The sequence below is a fragment of the Takifugu flavidus genome, chromosome 1 (assembly GCF_003711565.1).
Source record: "Takifugu flavidus isolate HTHZ2018 chromosome 1, ASM371156v2, whole genome shotgun sequence".
Classification (NCBI taxonomy): domain Eukaryota; kingdom Metazoa; phylum Chordata; class Actinopteri; order Tetraodontiformes; family Tetraodontidae; genus Takifugu; species Takifugu flavidus.
The window spans coordinates 17,990,259-18,015,141 of record NC_079520.1 but is presented as its reverse complement, the minus strand read 5'-3'; the positions used below and the strand labels follow the sequence as shown (position 1 = coordinate 18,015,141).

Genomic DNA, 24,883 nt, shown 5'->3' with positions numbered 1-24,883 from the left:
CATTCTATCTCGTCACGAGGAATTGTTTTGATCATTTCATTGGGTGAAATGGATACTCCCCCCCTGCTGGACAAAGAGGTCTACCAAGATGTCACTCAGAATGGAATCCTTCATCATTTAATTAATAAATTTGTAGCGGGTCAAATCAATTCTTTGCTTAATAAAACATTTAAAAAGCCTTTACCGTGCAAGCTTAATAGAATAAATCGATTTTTAAAAATCCCCCACTACCATATCCTTGACGTCACAGATTTCGTATATTCCCCTTTAAGGTTGCCAGGGGTTACGGGCTCACATGTCAGCACAAGGAGGATTGACGTCAGTGGCGGCTGCTGATTGGTCCTCAGCCGTATCCGGTGGGGCAGCGGTCCAGGCCTCGGAAAAAAAATCGAAGCGAGAAGGATCTGGTAACGGAACGCTTTGAGAAATACAATCCATCCCGTGTCACCGTCGAAGGGCTCGGTAAGAACTTTCAGATTCTTGCAAATATTAGCGATTTGTGACAGTTTAAGGATCACCCGGTCTCCGGCTAGAGAATTCTTCTTTTCTTCGCTTCTCGTTTGTTTATGCTAGAACTCAAGATGGCGTCATTGGAGGAGAGCTTTGCCTTTGCATAGAGCTAGCAGGCAACATTGCACATGAAAATGGAGAGGTTCTCGCTTGTAACAATGACCAAACACACCAAAACCGAAATCAAACACTTGCCACTCGCTGGTATTTGGATCGTAATAGTCACTATGTGCCTGCTAGTTTGCATCAGCCCGCCTGGAGTAAGTTACGCCGCCACAGCAAGCAGCCTCCTCCTGAAACTGCTCGACCTAGTCAATTTTGCAGATGGGCTTTATTTCACACTGTTTGCAGAGTTGCAAACATTTGCTCAGTTCATAGCCTTTTAAACACACTTTGCCCGTGTGCCCTATCGGTAAATTTAGATGATATTTGTTTCGCAAGGTCATTTGCGCTCCATTGGCATTTGTTCTAATTTAATTGACAGCGCTTTTTTTTGGTGCAAATAAATTTGCTTTCACCGTTACTAAATTGAAAACGTGATGTGTTTTCTTCTCCGATCAACGCCCGATACCTAAAACTATGCCGTTCACATTTCCTTAAGCGGTGACAGCAGATATCAGCCATCACATCATTGTAACTTCCTCAAGCTTATCTATGACGGTTGTTATTTGGAAGCTTTATATAATAAGATTCTTCCTAATAATCTCCTGGGCATTCTTTGACGATGCCAATCGGTCCCAACAAGGATGCATTTGCAGAGATGGCACTGAGGAGCCTATTGGATTCTGGGCTTCTTGACTTTGAATTGCAGATGTTGCACTCCTTCCTGTTTTAAACAGGCTGATCAAGCTCAGAAGCAGTGAGGCAGATCACACGATCTTCCAACTCTTAGGCTGCTTTGCTCAATATTGTAACCTGAAGCAAGAGCATTTGTTCTTTTGGGTTGGCCTGTTACATAGTAGCTTCATTCACGATCTTTTATTCAGCCATGACTTTAAAATTAGGTCTCAGATTTGATGCGATCCATTTGTCTGTGGCTTAATTGTGTGATCCCGTCATATGACCATTCACTTTTAACACTCGGACTTCTCTACACTCCTTCCCCCAGTACTTTGTCAGTCAGGCTCTGTTTTTCTCACATCCTCAGATTTCTGGCCGGTATCATCGTGACACACAAACACTCAGGCTCCTTTGTTTTTCTCTCCTCATGACAAAAGTTAGAGGTCACAGAGCAGGGTTGCGGTTGTCGTCATGGCATCTGGAAGTACGAGCAGCGAGGAGGAGCGGAGCTTGAGGGAGTGTGAGCAGTACGTGCAGAAACACAACATTCAGCAGCTGCTGAAGGACTGCATTGTCCAGCTGTGCACTTCTAGGCCCGACAGGCCCATGGCTTTCCTCAGGGAGTACTTTGAGAGGCTGGAAAAGGTTTGTGTCTGTTCTATTTTTTATTTCTTTGTCCTTAAAAATGATTGAGATTTTTTTTTTTTTTTTTTTTTACTGTAAACCACGTGGACATGCTTTATTTGCCATCAACAGATCTTTGTGTGTATATAAACTCTTGTAGCACTCCCATTCAAAGCTGCTTACTTACTAGGAAAATTGGTTGAACAGCTTGAACATTAAAAACGAAAGATTAAAAACCTTTTTAATAAAAAGAACGATGACAGCAGCTATAAACCTTGTTGGCTGACTCCGTCTAATGTTCCAATTCCAGGAAGAGGTGAAGCAGATTCAGAATCAGCAGAAGGCTAGCAATTCCCGATCAGACTCGCGCGATGAGGAGGTGTCCCCACCTATGAACCCCGTGGTGAAGGGCCGCAGACGGAGAGGAGCCTTCAGTGCAGAGGTCTACACAGAGGAGGATGCTGCCTCATATGTCAGAAAGGTAGACTCGGTATATTACCAGGATACTTTTTAATCAAGGGAAAAACTCTAAACACAGAATTTGTTGGGTTGAAAGGTCATTCCAAAAGACTACAAGACAATGGCAGCCTTGGCCAAAGCTATTGAAAAGAACGTGCTGTTCTCACACCTGGACGACAATGAAAGGAGGTACGAGTCTGTAAATAGTATATACCGCTGGATTCTACTGAAATAATTATGAAACAAATGTTTCCTGCATGTTAATTTAAAAAAACAATCTCTTCATTCACAGTGACATATTTGATGCAATGTTTCCAGTCACTTACATTGCTGGAGAAACTGTTATTCTGCAGGGTAAGCATTCATCTTTTCTGAGTAGCGTCGCACTAACATTTGTCCTATCATAGCATGTCTCAATGTGATGCTAACGCTGTTGTTTTATTAACTCAGGTGACGAAGGTGACAATTTTTATGTGATTGACCAGGGCGAGATGGATGTTAGTATCTGATCCTTGTTTTTAACAAATGCACGTTGTTGTGTTTCCTTTGCACGTTTGGGTTTAAATGTTTGTCTATGACTCTTTCAGGTGTATGTGAACAATGAGTGGGTCACCAGTATTGGGGAAGGAGGCAGCTTTGGGGAGCTGGCTCTTATATATGGCACCCCAAGAGCAGCCACAGTTAGAGCTAAGACCAATGTGAAGCTGTGGGGCATTGACAGAGACAGTTACAGGAGAATACTTATGGTGAGTAGACCGAGTGGTGTGCAGTCAGACTAAAATTCTCCACTATTTCAGCTTCATGCTTTTCCAACTTTTTTTTTTAACTCGCCCATACGTTCGTTTTTCTTTAGGGAAGCACTTTGAGAAAGAGAAAGATGTACGAGGAGTTCCTGAGGAAAGTTTCTATTTTAGGTGAGACGATCTGTTTACGATGGACTCACGACACATTTTACTCCTGTTTGGTGCGATTATGAAGATATGCTGAAAGTTATTGTAATAATATCACTAATGACCTTTTTTTGCACATTATTTGTGTTTTCTGTAGAGTCTCTTGATAAGTGGGAGCGTTTGACTGTGGCTGATGCCTTGGAGCCTGTCCAGTTTGAGGATGGACAGAAGATTGTTGTGCAGGGAGAACCTGGAGATGAATTCTTCATCATCTTAGAGGTAACAAGGGTTTACTCTGAGAAACCGAAAAAATGGTCATTTCAGACATGTTTATCTGAACCTCGTGCACTTCATGTGGATAATTCAAAGTAACCTGCATAACCTGCTCCTGCTACAAGCTACCAGCACTAAGAGTATCAGACTGGCTCATTAGAGGCAGAGATGTGCTGTTACATTGACGTGAAACCTGATCAGCAAAATTAAGGTGTTGTGCATTTGATCACTAAGAGCGTTTACTTACACGCGTAGAAACCGAATTTCTGTGGTAGATCGATAACATTAAATGCACACGGGCGTGATTCTAGTGGACAATCACTCCAGAGAATCACTCTACAGGAGTCTAAATGTGGCCAGACAGCGACTCACATGCACACGCGCTACGTCTGGCTTACATCTTGCTGACCAGGAAGCAGAAGCTTTAACATCAACTGGTAGCGACCTGGTATGGCCAGTATTATTGGAACGCAGTTGGCCATGCCTGCTGAGAGAGTGTGAACAGCTCGGCCACCCGACCACTCTGAAAGTTGTGTCGCGTGAACAAGGCCCCCCACCTAGTGGGGGAAGGTGGTTTGGCTCCACCCTTAATCCAGCCACTGCAAACTTCCTTGTAGACAGAGAGTTTGGCTGCATAAATGATCCACATCCATAAATTAGGAAGTCTAGTCTGATTTTGTGAAATGACTGTTTTTAAACATGGCTGTGAAAAATCCATCGCCGCAATAAAAGTCCAACTCAAACTGCGTTTCAGGGTTCTGCAGCGGTGTTGCAGCGTCGTTCAGAGAACGAGGAGTTTGTTGAAGTGGGCCGGTTAGGGCCTTCTGACTACTTTGGTAAGATCTCCACCCACAGCTCAGCACAAGCTCCTTTTATTTGAATCGCCGTGTTTTTCATTGCCTCGTTGGTCACAGTAGCAGCATGTTCAGGCCTGTTGACGTGTGTTGCAGGTGAAATCGCTCTGCTGATGAACCGACCTCGCGCCGCCACCGTGGTGGCCCGTGGGCCTCTGAAGTGCGTCAAGCTAGACCGACCTCGCTTTGAGCGCGTCCTGGGTCCATGTTCAGATATTCTCAAACGTAATATCCAACAGTACAACAGCTTTGTCTCGCTGTCTGTCTGAAGGAACATGTCCCCCTCCCCTTGCTCTCTCTTTGTCTCTCTCTACTGTGTTCCTCTTCCTCCTTTTAGACCCAGGGTCCACAATGCAACTTGCTTTTTGTCACCTTCTACTTTGTATTGGTTTCGCTCTGGTTTCATTTACACAAAGAAATCTTTTTTTATGGTTACCACCCTTCATGCAGAGGTGACTTTCAGCCATTCACCAGCGCTTGTACCGATTGCTGTTCGCTACCTTGTAGGCACAGTTACATCACGTTACCTATGTTATAAATGTATTCCTGGTTACGCTTTCTTTTTAGGCTTAAACACAAAGCAGGATTATGAGATGTTTAAAGACATTAGAGTCTCAGCCTGCTGAGACAGGACAATCAAACTTTACATGGCGCTTTTGGTGAATTTGTACAAGTGATGTTTTAGATTGAAGCGATCAGACAAATGCTTCTTCCCCCAGAGTTTTTTTTTTTTTTTTTTTTTATCCAACTCTGTCTGATGAACGACTTCAGACCTTAGTACCTGTAGAAGCCTGGAAGAAAATATTTGCATCCAATGTTGCTGTTTTTAGGACTTAACTGTATGATGGTTGTGCTGCGTTTGTCGTTTATGGTTACCTTCGATCAACGTGATGATACGATGGCGAGTCTGTTTTTCTTGTTCGAAGATGGCCTGTACAACTTAAGGTTTTTATGATATTGTGCAGCTACCAGGCTAGTGCCAAATATTTAGTTCTTATTACAAAGATGCAGAGTCCTCTGCCCCCAAGTTGAAGGAGGAGCTGTGATCAGGAAGTAATCAAAACCTTTTATCGTCCTTTTATTCGACCAAACTAGACCTGCCTTGACTATATTAATCCAAGAAAAAAGAATAGGGGAAAAAATAGGAGTATTACTTCTTTCAGTATTCATTTTTAGTATGTACCAAATACCTTGGTCTCACCTCTGCTATGGTTTGTAATCACAATGTTACTATAGTGTAGTTAAAATGATCATAGTGATATTATTATCATTGATTAAATGATGCATTTATTGTTTGGAGTGACGGTGATCTGAAAAGTTTATCTGCTTTTTGTAAACATTTATTTTTCCATAAATTCTACTTCAGGTCTCCGGTGCCACAAAGTAAATAAATTCTTGTCAACTGCTGAAACAGTATGGAATTGTATTGTGTGGCAGGCTCTTTGAAATAGATCAGGGGACGATTGCAGGTGTATCCAGGTGGGCGGTGGCCTCAGGTCAGACTGAAGTATTTATGTATGTGAAAGCCTCAGAGGTGAGCGGAGCAGCAGAATAAGCAGATATCTATTCAAAATGAGTGTCATTGCTTATTGCCTTGGAAAAGTTGGCTGCCCTATTCATCGTGATCTGTTCTCTAGGCTGATTTGGAATGGTGTTTTTCCAACATCTAGTGATCACACTTGAATGGTTGTGCATTAAAGAACGTGCCCTGCAGCCACGACAACTTCTTTGTTTGAGTTTTGGCTTAAATGCTTTACAACTATTTAAGCATGAACTGTTTTTTTTGTTTTTTTTCTATCTTAATGCTAATTTGTGGATGATGGGCTTCTTCATTCCTGCCTCACTGTCTGTTACCACAAAAGACAACAGCCGAGCGTCTCCTGCTGCGTTCTCGTTCGGAGCAGTTACTTAGAATTGAGGGGTATTCTTGTACATCCTGAAGATTTGATTTGGTGCCGATTGCAGGGTGGTCTGAGTAGCAGAGAGGTTGTGACTATATGAGCCGATTCTTCTCTACAGTTTAAGTAATTATCTATACACATTCTTACCCCAAACTGGAGGTCTCTGTGGATGTGGTTTCCTTTGACAGCGCATCACATTAACCCTCCACAGGAAAAGTTGTTTTTTTGGGGGGAGGGGGTGGCTCACATTTGTTGAACAATTTTCCTGTAAATAACAGCATCATCGGTTTCAATGTTTTCAGCCACACTGCAACGGTCCCAGTTTGCCTTAGCTTACCTAACCTGGGCTTAGAGTAGTCAGGTAGCCCAAATTTCAGAGAGTTTGTCAGACCTGCAGCACAGAGAGCTGTAGACGATCAGAGGACCATTCTTTTTCTATTCTATCCTGTATTCAGTTTGACCTCTTTTATGTGCAAAGATGTTTATCCTTTTGGTATAGATTGTTCCAGACGGCAGTTTAAGCAATAAAAAATTAAAAATCCGATTTGTCTCAGGTTTCCTCTTTTTACAACCATGCTGCTATTGTATTGAATGCTTTCAAATGCCTGATAACGAAAGCAATGTGGCATGGAGCCACCAGATGGCGCGATTTCTCCGAAATCGTCTATTTTTTTCCTGTTCCAAAGCAACTGCAACGATCACCTTTTCAATCTAAATATACAATAACGTATATTTACCGTGTAGCCACAGTTTCAGCAAAACAGGTAAAACAGACAGAAACATACAGGTGTTGAAAGAAACTTTATCCACATACATTCAACCCACAGTTCAACAGCACAGGTTTTAATTATCATTAGTGTTAAATTTGTTGTTCAAGGACACTAAATTTGGAGACTGCAGGGTTCTAGAATCAAACTAAAGATCTTTGTCATTAGAGACACTTGCCTGAAAAACCAGACTTTTAGTTTCAGTCTGATAAGAGTCATGGTGCAGCAATTTTAGCCACAGATAATGGTGAACGCCTGTGATGCGGAGGTTTAACTCTTTCTATCCATTTTTTATTACAGATATCGTCTGATTACAAACAAATATGCTTGTCTGGTCTCATAAAATATCTTTATTTCAGAAGAAGATGCAAACCAATATTTGCTACCATTCATGATAAACAACTGAGTCAGTCAATTGCAGCTGTTTCCTCGGAATATATTTTATGGCTTCATATATCAACTGTCAGTGATTGTTTTATGGGACTTTACCTTCTTTTGGGACCTCATCTTGAATGATCATTTAAATCCCCCTGATGTTCCAGAAATCATTCTGCGATGAGCCTCTGGCACATCTTCCACTTATGGCTTCTTAAAACCGAAACCACCTGAGCTGTGCTTGCTCATGAACACACTGCTCCATCACAATCACTGCTGTCTTTCAGAGGGAGTGATGGTCCTTTCACCCTCTGTTACCTGACCTTTGCTAATCCCGTGGCAACCTGAGGTCCCTCTGTGGATTGGACAAAGTCTTCAGTGACGACTCTGTCCTTGCCCAGCCTCCGGATGCAGCGCTGCACCGCCCGCAGGACCTTCTGTAGCCTGCGGTCCAATGCTAAGAGGTGAGGCTCTGTGAGGATTGGCTGTAAGGCGTCTTTCTCCAGGGACTCCCTCATGACGTCGCTCAGCCTGTACCCAGGACGCGACAACAGCTGCAGCCGCAACAGCGTGGAGCTCTTTATTCTGAGAAACAATCACAGGACAAGTTTTTCCAACTGGAATCTTCCAAAATCTCTCCATCAACCAAAAAGACACTCACATGCAGCACTGGGACAGTGGTGACAGGATGGAAATCTCATCCTTAGAGTGCTTCCCAAACCTGGGAGGAAAAATATGATGATGGAAGAAAACCAACAAAGCAGAATTTTTCAGCACTAAAAAAAATTGGGATTTCTTCCCCGATGGTGCGTAGTCTCACCCTCTGGCATTATCCAAGTGCAGAGGGAATCCTTCCTCACCGAATTTGGAAAAGACTTCATAATGATGTCTGTCCATGTTGCCTGTGAGAGCAGGAAGGTTCACAAAGATGATTCTGATTGTGAAAGGGCCAATGCTCATTTAAATGATGGTTAAAGGTTATCACCTACTGATGAGGAAGTCGAAGATCGACATGTCGATGATGTTGAGCAGCCTGTTTCCTGAGTTATATGGATACATCTGCTTCACAGTGTCACAGAAAAAGGGATTCACTTCCCACCTGCAACCGAAAGGAAAAGTTCTAGCTGCATTAATTGTACAGATGTGTGATTATTATTATTTTTTAAATAGTATGCAGATTTTAAGATTCACTTGCAGTTGGAATGTGAGTATGAACTTTCTTACTCTTCTCTTCCGGTGAAGGTGTAGGAGCGTATCCAGGGGTTGGGAATGGAGGTGCGGGGGGCAATGCTGAGGCTCGGCAGGTAGGCAGACAGGGACCCCTCCAGCAGGTCTGGGTTACCACACACAGCGTACTCTGTCTTACACACGTACAGGCACTTGGAAAAGAAACAGGTGTTGTTTGCTGTTGGGAGGTAGAATGGAATAGAAAAAGAGTTTCCTTTTAGCACAAATATGACTTAGAGTTACGCAGCCACTTTAACTGCCTGCTAATCTATTTAGCTTATTGCATATTAACTGATAATATTGACATGATAGTGGCCCAAAAAAGCTATTTTAGAGGCTTACTGGTTCTTCACCTGGTGAGGTGAAGAAGACAGATCTTAAATCTTCATTGTGGGTGACTTGAAGGACCTCCCCTGTAAGGTTTACCACCCGACCAGCCACTGGCGGGACCCTCCGGAAGTCCAGAATCCTAACCGGAGAATGGATATAAAACATTTTGTCACTTCTAGGCCTCTTCTCTGCAGATGTCACATGATCCCTTCACCACTTATACTGTCTACCTCTGTGTTGTAATATTAAGTGGATGTGTTAAGAGCTGTTGTCTCCCCGTGGGCCATATTCCAGCAATGAGTTGTAATCAAGCAGTAATCGGGTTTTTAGACTCATTCAGTCACTGCTGATGGCGTCAGACACGCTGCTGCACACATCTGAGAGGTCGGAGATAAGATCTGCCTCATCTGACTCTGTCGACGGGTGTTTAAAGTGTGACGCACAGTATAAAAACAGCGTGGGATGATGGCTCCGTCAACGTGGCAGCCCTGTTGTTTACTCTTCAGTGCGGTGAGGTAGTGTCTTTTCATTGTGTGTGGCATCGTAATCACACCGTCTGGCTCAGATGGGAGTCACCACAGCCAATTACGCAAAGATGTGTGTGTTTGCTCGTGAATGTGTGTGTTTGCTCGTCTGTGGTTGGAGCTGATCAGGTGGGTTACTTATCCTGGGCTGGGCTGCACATGTCTCAATCGCTGTGGAGGTGGATTGTTTTTGTTCTTTCATGGCAGCAGATGAGGGTTATTATATATGTTACTACGAGGGTGTTGTTTCTGTTTCTTAAAGTCTAATATCGTTGTGACAGCAGATACACCTCCTACCTGTCCAGGTGGAAGGCAGCAATCTCTGCATTATGTCTTTGGAAGTCAATAAAGTAGAAAAAGTCTTCTGGAGTTTCTTCATGCCTCTGTTGCCTGACACACACAAACACACACACACACACACACAGAATTGGATCAGATGTGAAACAGTGTGCTGCGCTATCATGGAAGCGTTTTAACATTTTATGAGAACAAACATCTTTTCTTCCCTTTTTTTTGTTTTTGTTGCACACTAGGCTCCAGAAAACAGTGTTTGCTGGAGAGCAGTGAGTCACTGGGTGTGTCCTCACCTCATTGGTTTAAACATGGCTTTAGCGTAGGTCTCCATCTTGAGAGCCAGCTTCAGGTGATGTCCGCTGGGCTTCACCACTAGAGCCGAGGGATGGGATGAGAAAAACATGTGAGATGAGGATGTGGTTCTCTGTTTTTTGAGCTGGCTTCTCAGCAGTTCTCCTCTGGAGAACAGTTTCTGAACTTTGCCAAAGTCGAGCCAGTTAAGAGGTAATAATTATTCAAAGGTACAGAGGAACATCTGGCAGCAGCGCGGTTCCCTCCGTCGTATTTGCTTGCTTCAAAGACAAATATCTTGGTGTGCTCTAGGTTTTTGGCTCGCACACTGCTCAGGGGCATTGTAGGAGATGACGGTGTGGGTGGAGGATGAAGCAACGGAGGTGTTGACTCCCCTCAAGGCAGCAAACATCAAACATTTAATTAAGGATCTGCCTGTACACATGAACAAATGCGGGTTGGTTTTTATTTGTTTGCACCTTCTTTCCCAACAGCAGGTGATACAAGCAGACTTATTGGCTTTGAGGTGGAAAATTAACTGAAAAATACTTGCTAGCAGAACAGCTGTAGTCTTTTCCTTTTCTGGGCAAGTAAAGCCAAGCATAGCACACGTTGGACCGTGCATAAACACAGTTTTACAGCAAACGCCATCCAAACAGATAGAGAAGCCTACCTTGAGTGCAGTCGCATTCTCCTTTCAGGGCTTTCTCATCTTGAGTGTAATCTGTAAGAGACCCCCCTCGTTTAGCCATGGATTAAATCAAACACTTGACATGGACACGCACAATCTCCATCAGTCTGTCCATCACCTGCGCTGATAACCGTCATGCTCTGCATCTCCCGAAGGAGTTGTGGGATAACGGGGTCATCCCGGGAGTACAGAGCATAGCGATTGATTCCCAGGTGGAACTTGAGCCAGCTGGCATCAGGGTCGTAGGTCACCTTGTGTTCACTCACAGTAATATTGGACACAGCAGCAGCTTCACTGTACAGCTTCATGTGTCTGACAAGTGAGAAGAATGAGGCAAAGTAACAGTAAATACACTGGAACAGTGAAGTACATGTTCCATGTTGCATTTAATGAAGATGCAGCTTTATTTTGAGCAGCATCAACTAGAAATTGTCCTGCAAAGTTCAGGACATTTCAACGGGTTTAAGTTGTAGCTGCTCTTACAAAAGTGTACACAGAAACACCCTCACTTTCATAGTAAACCCTTGGATGATTGTTTGTTTATTTTTTTCTTTAAAATTCTAAAGCCTGTCCCTGCAGCAAAGTAAAAATAGAATCCACCAGAGCAGACGGCACCAACTAACACAAAATGAATACTGAGATCCACCAATGAGGGGACATGTGGTAGTTCTGTGGCACAAGTGTAAATCAAAGATGACTGAGAGCTTAATTTACATTCTGCACAGGCAGAATAAACTGTTAGGCCACAGCCACGATGCTCTTTGAGGTGTCTCTTGAAGTGGTGCATGATTTTACAACAAGCCGCTCTGCGGGATCTACGGAATGACGACATCTATTTTGCATGTTTTCTCTTATTTTCCAGCATAATAGCCTCAAGTCAACATCTCAGAGAAGGACTCCAATATCTCAGGACAGGCGGACATCCTCACAGGCCGTTGCAGCTCCGGCTCTAACAGATTAAGGTGGGCTTTAGGAGCCATAATTCCCTGTTTACCTTTGACAGAGGAGTCCAGACTGTCAGAATGACAGTTTGCAGAATGCTGTCTGCCACCAGCCCACATTCAGTCTCTATATGACCCATGCAATTGTCTCCACATCGTGTGTGTACGTGTGTGTAACCATGAAACAAATAACCCAGGATGTTTATACACATGGAGACATGTTTGTGTGCGTCTGCTGTGGGTTTGGCCGTAATGTCAGTGACCCTGCCCCTTTCACCACAGTCAGGCAGCAACACGTGTTTTCAGAGAGAGGTTTCAGCCAAATTCTTTCACAATAAAGTTAAGCAATAGAAAAACAAATAAACTAGAATGGCTATTGCAATATCAAAGAAGCTGTGGAGAAAATCACCTGAATCTAAATAATGTTATTAAACCTGGCAGAAGTGTGATGGACTGACCTTTCCCAGCGGGCCACCTTCTTCTTATAGTACTCCATCAGCTGCCCTGTCGCCAGGAGCCTCTCCTCTGGAGCTAACTCTGGAGTTTGGATGCTGTACAGAGGATGAGAAAACAGGTTCTCCAGCTTTGAGCCCGTCACCACATGTTCAGACCCAGTACCATCCCGTTGCTGTGCAGAAGTCCAGTTGGAGAGTTGTGGGGTGGCGACACCTCCGTGCTGGGGAAGCGTGACGTTGTCAGGGCTGCATGAGCAGGGACGCACCGATCTTTGGCCCATTCTCTGCAGCTTCGGCAGGAGGATAAAGTAGAGGTCAGCTGAGAAGACGGCTGCGAGTGTGAAAACTAAGAAGAAGCGGTCTCTCCTCATCATCGTCATGCTGAGGGGAAAACAGAACCGTCCAGATGATGTGCGGCTCCTTGGAGCAAGAGGCATCACTTGTTGGCTTCCTTGTGTCTCTCACTCAGGCAGCCAGACAGAGCCAGGAGGAAAGCAGCTGGTCTTTTTTTCTCTTTGTATTTCAGTCCTTCCAACCTCACTTCTCCTCCTCCTCTTTCCTTGGCAGTGAATGAAGAGAGAGCTGAGTGAGAGAGTGAGCATGTCTTTATGTGTGTGAGTGTGTGTGTTAGAGACAGAGAGCGAGAGAGAGACAGAGAGAGAGAGCGCAGGAGAGAGGGGAAGAGCATGTGTGTGTACCCTGTGGGTGTGTCTTGGAAGGTATGTATGGGACACAAACATACACAAGGGAAAAAAGCTGAAGGAAAGAGGAAAAAGATGCAAACAATTTACAGGTGTTTCCTATCAATAGTTGGGACATGCCTCATCATCCTTTCTTCCAAAAAAGATGTGGGGCTGCCATCTTAACAAGTCCGCTTTCACCCCTTCCACCATGTGTTCCCCCCCGCTACTCCTACCTGTCTCTTCCTCCTGTTTCTACTTTAGTTTGCAGTCTCGCTGCAGGCCAGAATTCACAGCTGTGCTCTCCACCGAGCTTCAGTCTCCACACCTGGATCCCTCACCTTCTCCCTCCCTCTCAAACTAGGGCTCAGGAGAACTTCACATGGTGCAAACAGCACCTCCTCTTTTTAAAAACCACCTTCTTTTTCTCATGAAACAAAGAGCAGAGATATGCTGACGCGACAGAGGTATCACAGGGCATTTCCCAGAGTGCATCTGCGCTGTCGTTATTGTGGTATTTTGAAACATCTGTCCTCTGTTTGGGTATGGGTGTGTGTATTGATGTGTGCAAGTAGAGAGAGAGAGAACTCTCCAGCACATTTTTATTCTCTGAAAAGAAAACAGGCTGATGCTGAAGTTTGTGTTGGAAAGCTTTAACCTGACATTTATTGAGACTGCGAAATAGCTTCAGATCCATCTACAAACACTCATCAACATGTAGTAAGTGAAACAGGCCTTGTGAAACACATAAAAACAGACACTAAATCAGCTTTTAAAATACTCTTAATGCCTAAATGAGCTTTGATATGTTGTCTATTTTTTTTAAAAAAGGCATAACCCCCTGTAGCTAAATGTCTTTTTACTATATATATATATATACTGTATATATACTGTATATATACTGTATATATATATATACTGTATATATATATATATATATATACTGTATGTGTGTGTGTGTGGTGTGTGTGTGTGTGTGTGTGTGTGTGTGTGTGTTGTCATAAGTGTAAACTTGCAGCACATACAGTCAACTAGGGTGATCCTGGGGGCCAGAGTGAGGGGTAAGTGACATCCATCTGGGTGTTTTTCTCTCTTAAAAAGAGTAACTGGCTCCTGCTTCCTCCCACACTAAATCATCCAGGCTGATGCCTAAAATAGCCCATCATTTAAGGGATGTGTGTGCAAGGACCATGCAAATAAATGCAACAATTCAATATAGTAGAAATAAAACAAAACAACAAAAATAGGCCGATGAATATTGCTTAATTCTAAAAAGTACAGGGTGGGTTGTGTCTGTCAGAGTGACCTCTTGGCTCTGTCTCTGCTGCCATTTATCAGGTGACCTCAAACAAACACAACTTGACAACAACTGGAGTCAGTCACCACTGGACTGTGGAGACAAATGGTGCAGAGTTTTGTGCACATTTGTTTCAGGAAAACCATGAAGAATAACATCCCCCAAAACGAGTCCAAGACCTCAGTATTTCTGCATCTTGACGGTTGGATGACTGCAAAGTTTTGAGCCTGGATTTTCTTTCCAGGTCCTCTGAGCTGAAAACTGCTGCCACTCAAAGTCAGAAACAGCACCTGGGGATTGTGGGTAAAACATATCAGTGGACAGAACAAAGAAATCTGAGGAACAATGATGGGCATATTGGAAAAAGCAGGTGCATCAATTTATTTCTGGCAAGTGAGAATAATGGGAGTCTTTTAAACTTGCTCCCTGACCTCTCAGCACTTGTTCCTGCTTCACAAACTGGCAGCCGCAGGAAGAAAAACCTCCAGATCTGAGCCACAAAGGCAACACGTTGCTGCAGTATGAAGGGAGCAAGACAATGAGGAGCAAACCAAGAGGAGGAACGGGAAAAGAAATCATATTCACATCTGAGTGAAAGGATATTTTCATCGGATGCATCTAAAATAGAAAAGGCAACATTCCTCGCCACTCTTTCCCGTATATTTCTCTTTCATTATCGCATCAATCATGACTTCTTTGGGCTTCGGCGCTCAAGCCACAGCTCCCAGACGGAAAGGAAGTCAAACTGCACCCTTGAATTCCTCCGCAATTTATCCATACTTTTATAGTTGCGTGTTCTGACCAGTGCTTCTCTGCTGGCAATGACAGCATGTCTACACAGCCAAAGCGTCAATGACGGCAGACGCTGCCGCTTCTTTTATTTAATGCACTCAAAAGGAAATTATAGTATCTTTTCTACTAACCAGCAGAGTGTTACACGAATAGACCCAAATATGAACCTCCCCACTGTCAAAACACTAGAGGAGAAAGTAGAAGGTCACCATAAAAAGTTACATAACACTTAAAAATACATACAGCACGCACTTATTGAAACAACCGCAGGCCGACAGCAGAACAATTAGAGTGAGCCCAACAAAGGACGGCTGCTAAAGCCGTTGTGTTAAACCTGCTGTGTCCATGATGCCCGCAGGGATTAAAACCTATCTAACTTAGCCTGTTCCACAAGCCTGACCACAGCCAGCAGCCCTTCACAGGATTGGCTTCATTTAGTCTTGGCAAAGTCACTGAAAACATACAATAACTTATGTTCATTAACTGATGTGTATTTCTGAATTTTACTGTCAGCCTAGAGTGAACTGAAGGGAAAAAACAATGCTGTTGATGATGAAGGGATCCACTCTGCCTCTCATCTAGAACTGGAGCTTTACCTTCAATTTCAGATCTGCTAAACTAAGCTACAACGTGAATAATAACCATGGCGTTAGCTGCTTGTGTCAGTCTATATACATATAAAATAGAAGACAATAGAGTCAAAAACACATGATTTATTCAACAGTGTGTTCAAAAACATGGTAGGCATATAATAGGCCACTTGGCAAACAAGTAGCAAGTATCATGTGGACAAATGAGGGAGACGCTCACCTGCAGGCTCACAGTCAGTTAGCCCTCTTTATTGGGCTGGATGTCATCAGACCTCGTGTTACATAAAACTTCTCTGTCCCGCAAATGCTGAGATAAAGGATGAATATTGAATAAAAGAGATATGTGAGTTGTTTATACTCATCTACTAAATAGGCTTACCAAGAGATGTGGAGGTTGCTGTAGGATAGTCTTAGGTTGGAAGGACAAACCTAAACAGAGAAGAATGTGAATGTATATTTATGTATGTGGATGCAGACAAGGCATACTAATTACTGAAATGTAAGGATTTATAATATATTCTCGGTTTGTATAGACAGGCATAATGTGGGTATTTAAAACATTTTTTAAATACATGGCTTTGTTCAGGAATATAAAATAGCCCAAATGTTCCTGTGTTGCGCCCCAGATCTAAGAGAAGGAGAATGTGAAGAATGCTCCAACCCCTTTCTTCATAACTTGGGAAAATTGGCTCTGATTTAATCAGCGATTCAAGTTTAATAAGAATGGAAGGCAGTTCTGGTTCTGACCCTTAATCTAACACACACACACACACACACACACACACACACACACACACACACACACACACACACACACACTCTCTCTCTCTCTCTCTCTCTCTCTCTCTCTCTCTCTCTTTCTCGCTCTGTCTGAAAAGTTGTAATTATTGGAAAGGACATTCCCAGTACACCAGATGTGACTGGGTCAGGCAGAGGCCATACATGTGTGTATCTGTTGGGGTGTGTGTCTGTGTGTATTGGCAGTGAATTACCTTCACAGTCAAATTTCTTCTGAACCTGGTTTGGGTGATCTGGAATGCGACATTTGACCTCATCATCACCTTCGGTCTTTGCCTCATTTTCTGCTGTTTTTTTGATTCTGTAGATGTCACAAAAAGTCACACTAGACACTAAAGTGAACTCACGCGTGTGAGCTGAAAAGCTGTTGACATTAGATAAGACATGTTGCACTGGTCTGTTTCGGTCTCTCAGCGAGGCAAGACTGAGACCATTGATCTCTGCTGGATGTGTGTGTGTGTGTGTGTGTGTGTGTGTGTGTGTGTGTGTATGAACTTCATATTAATATGGAGCCAAATAGGGAATCTACACTCTTTATCTGCATCCTAATAGTTGAGAACAATTCATGTAAAATAAGCCTGTGCAGTATTTTTTTTAAATAATTCTGGCAACCTTTAAAAATATCGGTTATTTACTTCTTAAACAGCAACATCTGACAGCATAAAGTATCTACTTGTCTAAAGTGCTTTGTGCAAACAAACCTGCAGCATCCATGTGCAGCAGTATTTGCATTTTTCTGTCAGTTTGATGCTGATGTTGTTGCATCTGTAGCCGAGGAAGTTCATTTCATGAGGCTTTGGCAAAACCAAAATGGCTCGATGTTGATGCTGATGCTGAATTAACTCACCAACCCCAAAACTACCATCCTAAAAATACAGTAAAGTACACCAGGAAGTGTCTGAAAATTTTATGACCTTCAACCAAATTTTTTTAAGGCTCATGGAAACGCTGAGGTAGGTTTATTCTGGAGGAACCATGTTGACTGGGACATTTTTCTCCAGAGCACTTAGATGAGATTTGGCACCTGTGATTCAAACAAGAATACTTTGTCAATATACAGTTGCTTATACAATGAAATTTGGAGGCCAGATGGAGGGTTTATTAGGCCTCAGTCAGGTCCCAGTGTTGACCCCAGTGTTTGCTTGTACCTGTGTGTAGAACATGATGATCTGTCCTGTGTAACCCAGTTTTCTAATGCAGCAGCATGACCATCAGTTTACACCAGAGTTGGAAATTTAGCTGTTTAAACCTCGAGTGAGGACTTGTTTGTATTCTGTTGCCATGTGTTTATTTTACACCATTAAACCCAACCTCTGGTGAGTGGCCGGCTCGGTGATGCTCCACAACTCCTGCTGCCCGAAAGAACCCACGTGATCGCCGTCCTTCGTCCACAGTGATACGGAGCCGCTGGCTGAAGCTGTGAGGACCCACAGCTGGTCAGCGACGTTGAAGACCTCCACATGGACCAACTCTTCCCTTTGAACTGTCCAAGACTGCAGCAAAGGAGGCTGCTCACATACGGGCTGTGTAGACAAAAATACCCTCAGGCGCTATACGATTGCTATACATACTAATTTACAAACTCCTGCACACCTGATGTTGTATAACTAATCCAAAGTCAGCTATGCTCCATATCTGAAGGCGGCCTGACGTGTCCCCAGACACCACGAGTGTATTTTCTGTCTGATTTGAGCTCAGGCTCAGGACGCGCTCACCTGGCTGTTCGGGAGCATAGAATTGTCCTGAACAGAAAGAAGAAATTTAAAACTGAACTTTAGCAACGTCCGCATGATTTAATACACATCTAAAGGATTGATTTCCTTTGTGTTCCAACATGTCAGATGTCATTTAAATTCAGTACCGGTAGAAAAACATACCCAGACCTACACAGATATGCCCCAGCTCACTAAAGCACAGTGGTCACAGCGTTTGAAGATTGGATCTGGAAAAAGGTGCAGCTGTGGGCTGCCAGGAATGGTATCTGCAGGGGGGCTGAGCTCACCATTACCACTGAGCTGTAAAACTCGTGTCTGTCAATCTTGTCCTCCCTCCACGAGCTCTCCTTGAACATCCCCTCCCGTCCCTCCTGCTCACCGTAGGTGTGTGTCTGTCCTGTGACGCTCCAGAAGCAGAGACTGCCGGCTTGCGATGACACCAGCACGCCACCATTTCTCAGCCTTCTGTCTCCAGCTCGATGCTGCAGGAACAAAAGGCCGTCGATGGGAGGCATCGCTCTGGATGCATCAGCACAACAAACCGAGAACAACAATTCACACGTGAAGAGAATGATGAACAGTGCCGATATTCTTTTAGTAACAACAATGTAAAAACGATACTAAACAAAGTTTATGTTAAACTATATCTGAGGAAGGGTCTGATGAGAATCCTCTAAGGTTTGTTTTCGAAAATGAAAAAAAAAAACAGGATTCAGGAGGAAAATGACATGTGTCCCGTGCTAAAACTACTGCAGTGCTTTTCAATTCAGACTCCTTTTACTGTCCATTTCTCACCCTTTCTCTGTGGGTCCCTGGAGATGGAGCACCGGCCTCTGTGTCTCACACCTCCAGATAATGAGCCCTCCATCACGACTGGCTGTGGCAACTACCCCCAGGGCAGAGCACTGACTGACAGCCGAGATGTCTCCTGTATGGCCGCTGCGGGACTTCCACAGCACGTCAGCCCCCACATACATATCCTACAGAGGGGCACAACCACAGGGGTAAATATGGTTTGTCCCTGCAGTAAAAATGGAAAACATTTACATGGTTCAGTAGTTACTCTATGCAAACCCTAGGAAGGATTGTACCAAAACAGTATTGTGGTGCCTTTAGGGTCTGTAGTGTGCATGCATGGTTGGTTGAATTCGTTTGCACCTCATTTCCTTCTATTTCTAAATGGTCTAAATCATGTATGTTTTCTGGTTTGCTGACCTTGTTTGTTGTGGTCAAATGCTGGTTCAGGATTATAAACCTCAGAGGAAAAGCAGGGAGAGAAAAGGTCCTGACCTCACTGGGTGCATGTAAATATATATTTTACACCTTTGCTGATATAATTTAGTCCCGAATGACAGCAATCCTCACAGCCGGCTCTGCTGACATAGTAGGTTTGGGGAAAGATGGGATTAAGAATTTGCTGAGAAGCATGAACACTGAGTGTTCCTAACTGCAGAGTTCAGACAAGGAATGCAACCACAGAGCAGATGGTCGCTGAGAGCGACGAGGTAAAATATAACACAGGAATTTGAAGTATTAAAATATTCATGGCGGCGCACCCAGAGCAGTTCGCACCGGAGCAGCACTTCATCCCTATAGACCGAAATTTAAAAGTTTAAAAAGAGACAGGGGGCCTCTGACTTGAAAGGATCCGACTGTCAGTTTAATCAGACTGGAAATGCTTTCTGGGGTGAAAATTCTTGACCTCAAACTAAAAAATGGCTTTTCAGCCCGTAGCAGATTAGTCACTTCAGTGTGAGCGTGTCGGGTTCATCATCCAGCATTTAGCATCTGGGGAAGAACTTGAGCATAAACAGTGAAGACTTGACACATCTTAAGCTCTCTGGGCATCGGTGAGTAAGTGAGCTACCCTTCCAGCATCGCCAGGCAAAGCTTATGTAACGCGTCTCATCCAGGCATTTTCAACTGGATGTCGTATTTGTTTGATGTTGTGTGTTTGATGGTTCATTTCTCACTCAATCCTCAGACTCTGCTGTGCATTTTCAATTTTAAGCACCTTTGATTTTACCGAGAGGTCGTACTGAACAATTCTCTGGCTCCACCCCACAGCCAGCAACTTGTCGTCACGGAGACAGGTCAACCCGGTGACTTCAGAGTCAGTGAGCGGCTCCAGCTTGTGCAAGTTTAGGCCACTAATTAAGCTCCAAACCTGTTGAGGGAAAAATTAATGACCCTCTCACATGTGAGCTGAACAAACAACAACTCTGTTTAATCTTTAATGTTACTGGACCTTAATGGTGCCGCTGCGAGACCCAGTGATCAGTCGCCTGTGGGATGAGTCTAGAGCCATGGAAGTGACCGCTTCTTCCCCATGAGCATTTAAAATCTGAATCCTTGTCCTCCCTGACTCCACATCCCAGATGGACAGAGAGGAGTCGGCGTGTCCGGTTACCACCTGCCTCAGAGTGGAGTTGCACAGAGCGCAGGTGATGCCGGGACCTTCCCCACCTCCACCCGAGGACCCTCCAGCCCTGGCTGATCTGGTTTCAGGCAGATGGAGCAGTGCCAGATAATCTCTGCATCCCACCACTAAATGGGGCCGTTCAGACAGCGGAGGACTCAGCAGGAGGAAGGGGACGCCGCCGTGCTCGGGGATTCGGCTGGGCTGCTGGCAGGGGAACTGCAGGTGGATGGTTTTCAGGCAGGCATGGCTGACGAGGTCCCAAACCTTCAGGACCTGAACAAAAACATAGACCTACAAGTATTAACTTAAATACCTTCTTTAAAAATCTTGGAAGCTCCGTTCTGTTAGGAAAACATTGAGTGATTATAAAAGCAAATGAAAGCTTAATTTGTTAATACTTATCCTGTTGTTTTTTTTTACTTGTGTGTCAATTTAACTAAAAGCTGCCTGTTTCTATGACTCACGGCGTCTCTGGAGTAGCTGAAGATTTGCCCAGCCCGCTGGTAGATTGCAACATCTAACACAGCGGTGAGGTGACCCCACAGGGCAGCTACAGGATGTGTGGTGACAAATGGACTCCACAGCCTGACTGCTCGATCACAGCCTCCGGTAACCATCAACTGCAGAGCTGCACTGTAGTCAAAGCATTTAACTCCCTGGAATGAGACAAAAAAAGGCCGAACAGAGCGCAGCAGTGCCCATTTCTAAATCACTGTTGTGAGTTGGTTTGTGGTTTTAATGTTTTTATGTCCAGACAGTCGCCTAAAAATAAGTGTGTTTGTGTTAAAAACAGCCATTGTGACTAACAGGAAGCATCACCACCCACTTTAACAAGGCTTTACAGAACAGCTGCCTGTCATGCAGGCTAGAGGACTTTAGAGAAATTCAGAAGAGTTGTAGTTCTGGCTTTAACTGACTGAGCTTTATAAATGAAGCATTTGCCGTGTGAGCACATGAGGACAAATAATGAGATTAAACAGACGGTCGGGGTCACCCAGCCTTACCTGCTCAACACTCCAGACTGTGGGCTCCCCCGTCAGGGTCACTTTGGTAAAGACCACAGAGGTACGGTCACTTTCTGACGAGGTCATGATGACTTTGGTGTCTGGCGCAAACATCACTCTGTTGATTGGCTGCCGGTGAACATTGGGGACGTAATGATGGGAAACCACGTCGCCATGGTGACTCAGGTCCTGTTATCAGAAGGCAAGGTTTAGGCGAGTGTCTTAAATTCCTGCTGCTGTTTACTCTGGGGGTCTTCAACAGATCAGGCTAAACCTACAGGGAGAAAGATCCTCAGCAGTTCTTTCTTGGGTGAGTCTTTAAAAAGACCTTTAGATGGGTTCAGGAACCTCAGGAGGTGGATTCCTCCTTTTTCATCACCCAGAAACAAGAGTGAGGGTTTATCTGGACTCTGACAGGGTCAAAGATGTGTTATTGTTTTCAAAATGAATAGTAAGTAAAAGAACATTAAACTCAAAAGAACAGCTGACCTACCTGAACATCATGCCAATAGCAGATAGAAGTTGGGACACTACGGAAGCCTGACATCAATAATAACACATTTCTGATCATGATCCATGATCACTGTTGTACTAATCAGATCATCTTATTGCTAGTAAGTAGGACAAACCGTACCAAATAGGTGGACATCCTCAAATACACCAGCTGTGGCGATGTTGACAAAGTGCAAGTCCCTACAGTCGGTTGCTACGGCAACCCTGCGGACATCCCCCATGAAGACAGCATCGGTGGTCCATCCCCTAAACCGTCTCATGCTGGCCACTTCCTCTGCTGCGTCTCCCGCTAACTGGATTAAAGGATATTAAATGCAAGTGTGTCACATTTGCATTTTGCCATAAACATTTAGTCACTCACCCTGAAACTTCTGAGGATTCGTAAGCTGCTGTTCCAGACTGTGACCTGACCCCCTCTGCTGACACTGATATAGCGGAGGGGAGGCGGACTGGAGACAGCAATCACTCGCACCGTCGGCTCCCTCTGTCCCTCAGCCAGTATCAGTATAGAGAACATTATTAGACGTAGCATTTTTTACTTACCACTACTACTAATAATAACTAGATATTTAATTACTAATAACATGCTGACACCACCTTGTTGTGAGAACAATGTCTGATGGTCTGCTGCTGGGAGTCCTGGAGAGCTGCTCTGGGAACAGAGGCCCGTTCTCTTTCACTGTACTCCAAAAGCAGGTAGGAAGACACATCCTGCCACCTCACCTGTCCGGTACAGCTGTTGTCCACCTGCCACCAAAGTGTTCACATTAGTCCTGTATCACTCATCCCACATCACCAATGTTTCCGTCTGAGCTTCATTCACCTCATCGAAAAATTTCTTGACCCAGGTTTGATCGATTTGGGGACCCATGATAGACCTCAGGACCTGATGAAACTCTTTCAAATTAATTCCAGACTTTGCTCGGTTTGTTGCAACTGCTTTGCTGTCCAGTATCGCAGTAAATGCGTTTCTGAGATGCTGCAGGTGCTGAGGGCTCAGTTTCTCTGCAGGGCTGACTCCATCTGCTTCATCACTGCAGAGAGCAAAGATCATTTATAGCTTTATAAGTTGGTAGTTGCCATAATGTTGGGTGGTGTTGGATGAAGAGCTCTGCTTATATTTGTACAGACGCATCTTCATCTGTTTTGATTACACATTGATCTCCTTCCATCCCGGAAGAATTGTCATAAATGGTGATTTAGCGCCCCCAGATGGGCATACTTTGTCATAACAATATTGTAGTTGTGATTTAAACTAAGAAACATCCATATTAAAAAATACGAAGCAGACTTGCAAATACAATTAAATTAAGTTTATTTATTAATTTATTTGGGGGGAGTGCACAGTGTTCCACAACATCAGGAGCTTATGTTTGGTCTTGTTGCTCAGGGAGACTTGGCTGTGTGACATGGATGAGTGATCTCCACTGCATGTGTCACAACCTATTCATACCAAAAATCGAAATATTCATAAAGTAAGTAGTAACTATTAATTAGTAAGTAGTAACTAACAAGTATTTTAACTATTGTGTAAACAGTAGAAGTCCACCCAACAATCACTTAACAAGAGGAAATTGTAATTTTCAACATCAGATGAGCAAGAAAACTCACCAAAACCTTCTGTGTGGCACTTGTCTGTCATACAGAGCCCATGGGTTCCTGTTGGATTGTAATGTTTTCATATTAATAAAGTTCAAATCCAATTCAGTCTTTTACTGTTTCTGTACTTGCTTCCTTTAATTCACTTTGATCTGAATTATTAGGTTTCAACACTCCTGAGTCTGTGCTGCGATCCTCATTATGCTCTGAGCCTAAACATGCCCACTCTTTCTCTGTCTTTTCAGACGATGTCCACCATGGCCTCTTGTTCTCAGGAATGTCCCGGCCTACAGATCAGCGAGCCATCTGTGACAAATGTTTGACCGTGCCGAGGGTGGGGAGTCAGAGGTGACGAATGACTGTGGAGATGAGTTTCCCAAACAGCAACAAGTCCGCTGGGGGGAACAGAGCCACGTACAGACACACACACTCACTAGATTAATCATTTATAGAAACAGTTGAGAGTCAGCACAAGTAAGATTTGTTAAGGAAAAAAAACACCCCAAATTTCATTCTAATTATTAAGGGCCTGAAAATGGATTTAATATTAGCTTCATAATGACTTTACTCTCATGGCTTGTTGGTCATCTCACTAAAGTGGTTTAATTACGGCCAGGCAACAACAGGATGTCAGTGTGCTGCTATTTCCTGGTCCAATATTAGAACTATACATAACAATGCCCTTAAGCTTTGACACATCATTGGAATTTAGTCTTATCAGATGAAAGATGACCACATAAAAAACATTAAGAATCGTTGTTTCCACTGAAATATGTTTCTTCTTGTGGCAAGCAGGGCATCAGCTTCTTGGGCACTGATAGGGGTGGAGGAGGGATGTTGGGAAAAAGTTGAATACTGTAGATCACTTTCTACACGAACAGGATTGCATATGCTTAAAAGTACATTTTAAAAACAAAAATCTAGATATGTATAATTTTATTTTTAAAAATAATTTCATCTCCAGAGTTTTAAAGAATGCAGAACACTGGATATTTTATCTGATGAACTGGCTGTTTGCGCTTAAGCCACTAGATGGCGCAATTGGCCAATGCTTGATCTGCCTGACCAGAACAAAAACCTTGATATTACACATTAAATATCTGATGTAAATACAGCTAAAGCAGTGAAGCAGCGAGAAGCTGTGACCATTCCCACCTTGTTTAATTCCTTTTCCGCCCATGTGTGCCAAGCCGCATACGCACGGTGGCAGCAGCGCCTCTTTTGGTAATCACTTCCCCGTGACCCGCCTTCCCCAGCTCACCATCGGGGCTTGGAAAATAGACTTCC

The 24,883-nt window shown here is 43.8% G+C and overlaps 3 protein-coding genes across 8 annotated transcripts; 1 reads left to right on the top strand and 2 right to left on the bottom strand.

The window, feature by feature from the left end:
* Nucleotides 1–306: 306 nt before the first annotated feature.
* LOC130527900 (cAMP-dependent protein kinase type I-alpha regulatory subunit) lies at nucleotides 307–6,835 on the top strand. The gene is made up of 11 exons (XM_057036748.1): nucleotides 307–462; nucleotides 1,728–1,935; nucleotides 2,225–2,395; nucleotides 2,471–2,562; nucleotides 2,666–2,727; nucleotides 2,824–2,870; nucleotides 2,961–3,119; nucleotides 3,227–3,287; nucleotides 3,421–3,542; nucleotides 4,291–4,372; nucleotides 4,487–6,835. Exons 2-11 carry the CDS (start codon nucleotides 1,762–1,764, stop codon nucleotides 4,657–4,659), a joined length of 1,143 nt encoding a protein of 380 aa, XP_056892728.1. The 5' UTR covers nucleotides 307–462; nucleotides 1,728–1,761; the 3' UTR covers nucleotides 4,660–6,835.
* Nucleotides 6,836–7,073: 238 nt separating this feature from the next.
* fam20a (FAM20A golgi associated secretory pathway pseudokinase) lies at nucleotides 7,074–13,260 on the bottom strand. Of its 2 annotated transcripts, XM_057036673.1 has the most exons (12): nucleotides 13,103–13,260; nucleotides 12,190–12,745; nucleotides 10,909–11,102; nucleotides 10,773–10,823; nucleotides 10,102–10,180; nucleotides 9,812–9,904; nucleotides 9,014–9,129; nucleotides 8,658–8,838; nucleotides 8,423–8,532; nucleotides 8,254–8,335; nucleotides 8,095–8,154; nucleotides 7,074–8,018 (listed from the first exon to the last, which is right to left on the bottom strand). In XM_057036673.1, the coding sequence occupies exons 2-12, from the start codon at nucleotides 12,621–12,623 to the stop codon at nucleotides 7,748–7,750; spliced, it is 1,671 nt and encodes a 556-aa protein (XP_056892653.1). In that variant the 5' UTR covers nucleotides 12,624–12,745; nucleotides 13,103–13,260; the 3' UTR covers nucleotides 7,074–7,747. The 2 variants fall into 2 exon arrangements, with proteins under 2 accessions (XP_056892653.1, XP_056892664.1); XM_057036684.1 differs by lacking the exon at nucleotides 13,103–13,260 and having other exon boundaries at nucleotides 12,190–13,051.
* Nucleotides 13,261–13,503: 243 nt separating this feature from the next.
* LOC130527817 (WD repeat-containing protein 49-like) lies at nucleotides 13,504–24,881 on the bottom strand. Of its 5 annotated transcripts, XR_008951127.1 has the most exons (21): nucleotides 24,752–24,881; nucleotides 23,609–23,991; nucleotides 22,821–23,031; nucleotides 22,595–22,744; nucleotides 22,359–22,481; nucleotides 22,119–22,290; nucleotides 21,978–22,024; nucleotides 21,763–21,894; nucleotides 21,485–21,673; nucleotides 20,945–21,136; nucleotides 20,307–20,753; nucleotides 20,073–20,225; nucleotides 18,854–19,038; nucleotides 18,438–18,577; nucleotides 17,937–18,085; nucleotides 17,655–17,866; nucleotides 16,538–16,644; nucleotides 15,925–15,974; nucleotides 15,766–15,852; nucleotides 14,595–14,677; nucleotides 13,504–14,453 (listed from the first exon to the last, which is right to left on the bottom strand). XR_008951127.1 is itself a non-coding variant. In XM_057036605.1 (20 exons), exons 2-19 carry the CDS (start codon nucleotides 23,677–23,679, stop codon nucleotides 15,784–15,786), a joined length of 2,799 nt encoding a protein of 932 aa, XP_056892585.1. In that variant the 5' UTR covers nucleotides 23,680–23,991; nucleotides 24,752–24,881; the 3' UTR covers nucleotides 13,504–14,677; nucleotides 15,766–15,783. The 5 variants fall into 5 exon arrangements, 3 of the variants coding, with proteins under 3 accessions (XP_056892585.1, XP_056892576.1, XP_056892594.1); XR_008951122.1 differs by having other exon boundaries at nucleotides 14,595–15,852; XM_057036605.1 differs by having other exon boundaries at nucleotides 13,504–14,677.
* Nucleotides 24,882–24,883: the final 2 nt, after the last annotated feature.

Bases quoted from the DNA above. Each gene is read 5' to 3' on its own strand.
- LOC130527900 (XM_057036748.1), top strand. From the start codon at position 1,762: ATGGCATCTGGAAGTACGAGCAGCGAGGAGGAGCGGAGCTTGAGGGAG. The intron at 1,936-2,224 runs GTTTGTGTCTGT...TTCCAATTCCAG, and splicing joins ACTTTGAGAGGCTGGAAAAG to GAAGAGGTGAAGCAGATTCA. The intron at 2,396-2,470 runs GTAGACTCGGTA...TTGGGTTGAAAG, and splicing joins CTGCCTCATATGTCAGAAAG to GTCATTCCAAAAGACTACAA.
- LOC130527817 (XM_057036605.1), bottom strand. From the start codon at position 23,679: ATGAAAACATTACAATCCAACAGGAACCCATGGGCTCTGTATGACAGA. The intron at 22,482-22,594 runs GTGGTGTCAGCA...GCTGAGGGACAG, and splicing joins GACATTGTTCTCACAACAAG to AGGGAGCCGACGGTGCGAGT. The intron at 22,025-22,118 runs GTACGGTTTGTC...TATTGATGTCAG, and splicing joins TGAGGATGTCCACCTATTTG to GCTTCCGTAGTGTCCCAACT.
- fam20a (XM_057036673.1), bottom strand. From the start codon at position 12,623: ATGCCTCTTGCTCCAAGGAGCCGCACATCATCTGGACGGTTCTGTTTT. The intron at 9,130-9,811 runs GTAGGAGGTGTA...TTCTCCGGTTAG, and splicing joins GCTGCCTTCCACCTGGACAG to GATTCTGGACTTCCGGAGGG. The intron at 8,839-9,013 runs GTGAAGAACCAG...ACCTCCCAACAG, and splicing joins TGTCTTCTTCACCTCACCAG to CAAACAACACCTGTTTCTTT.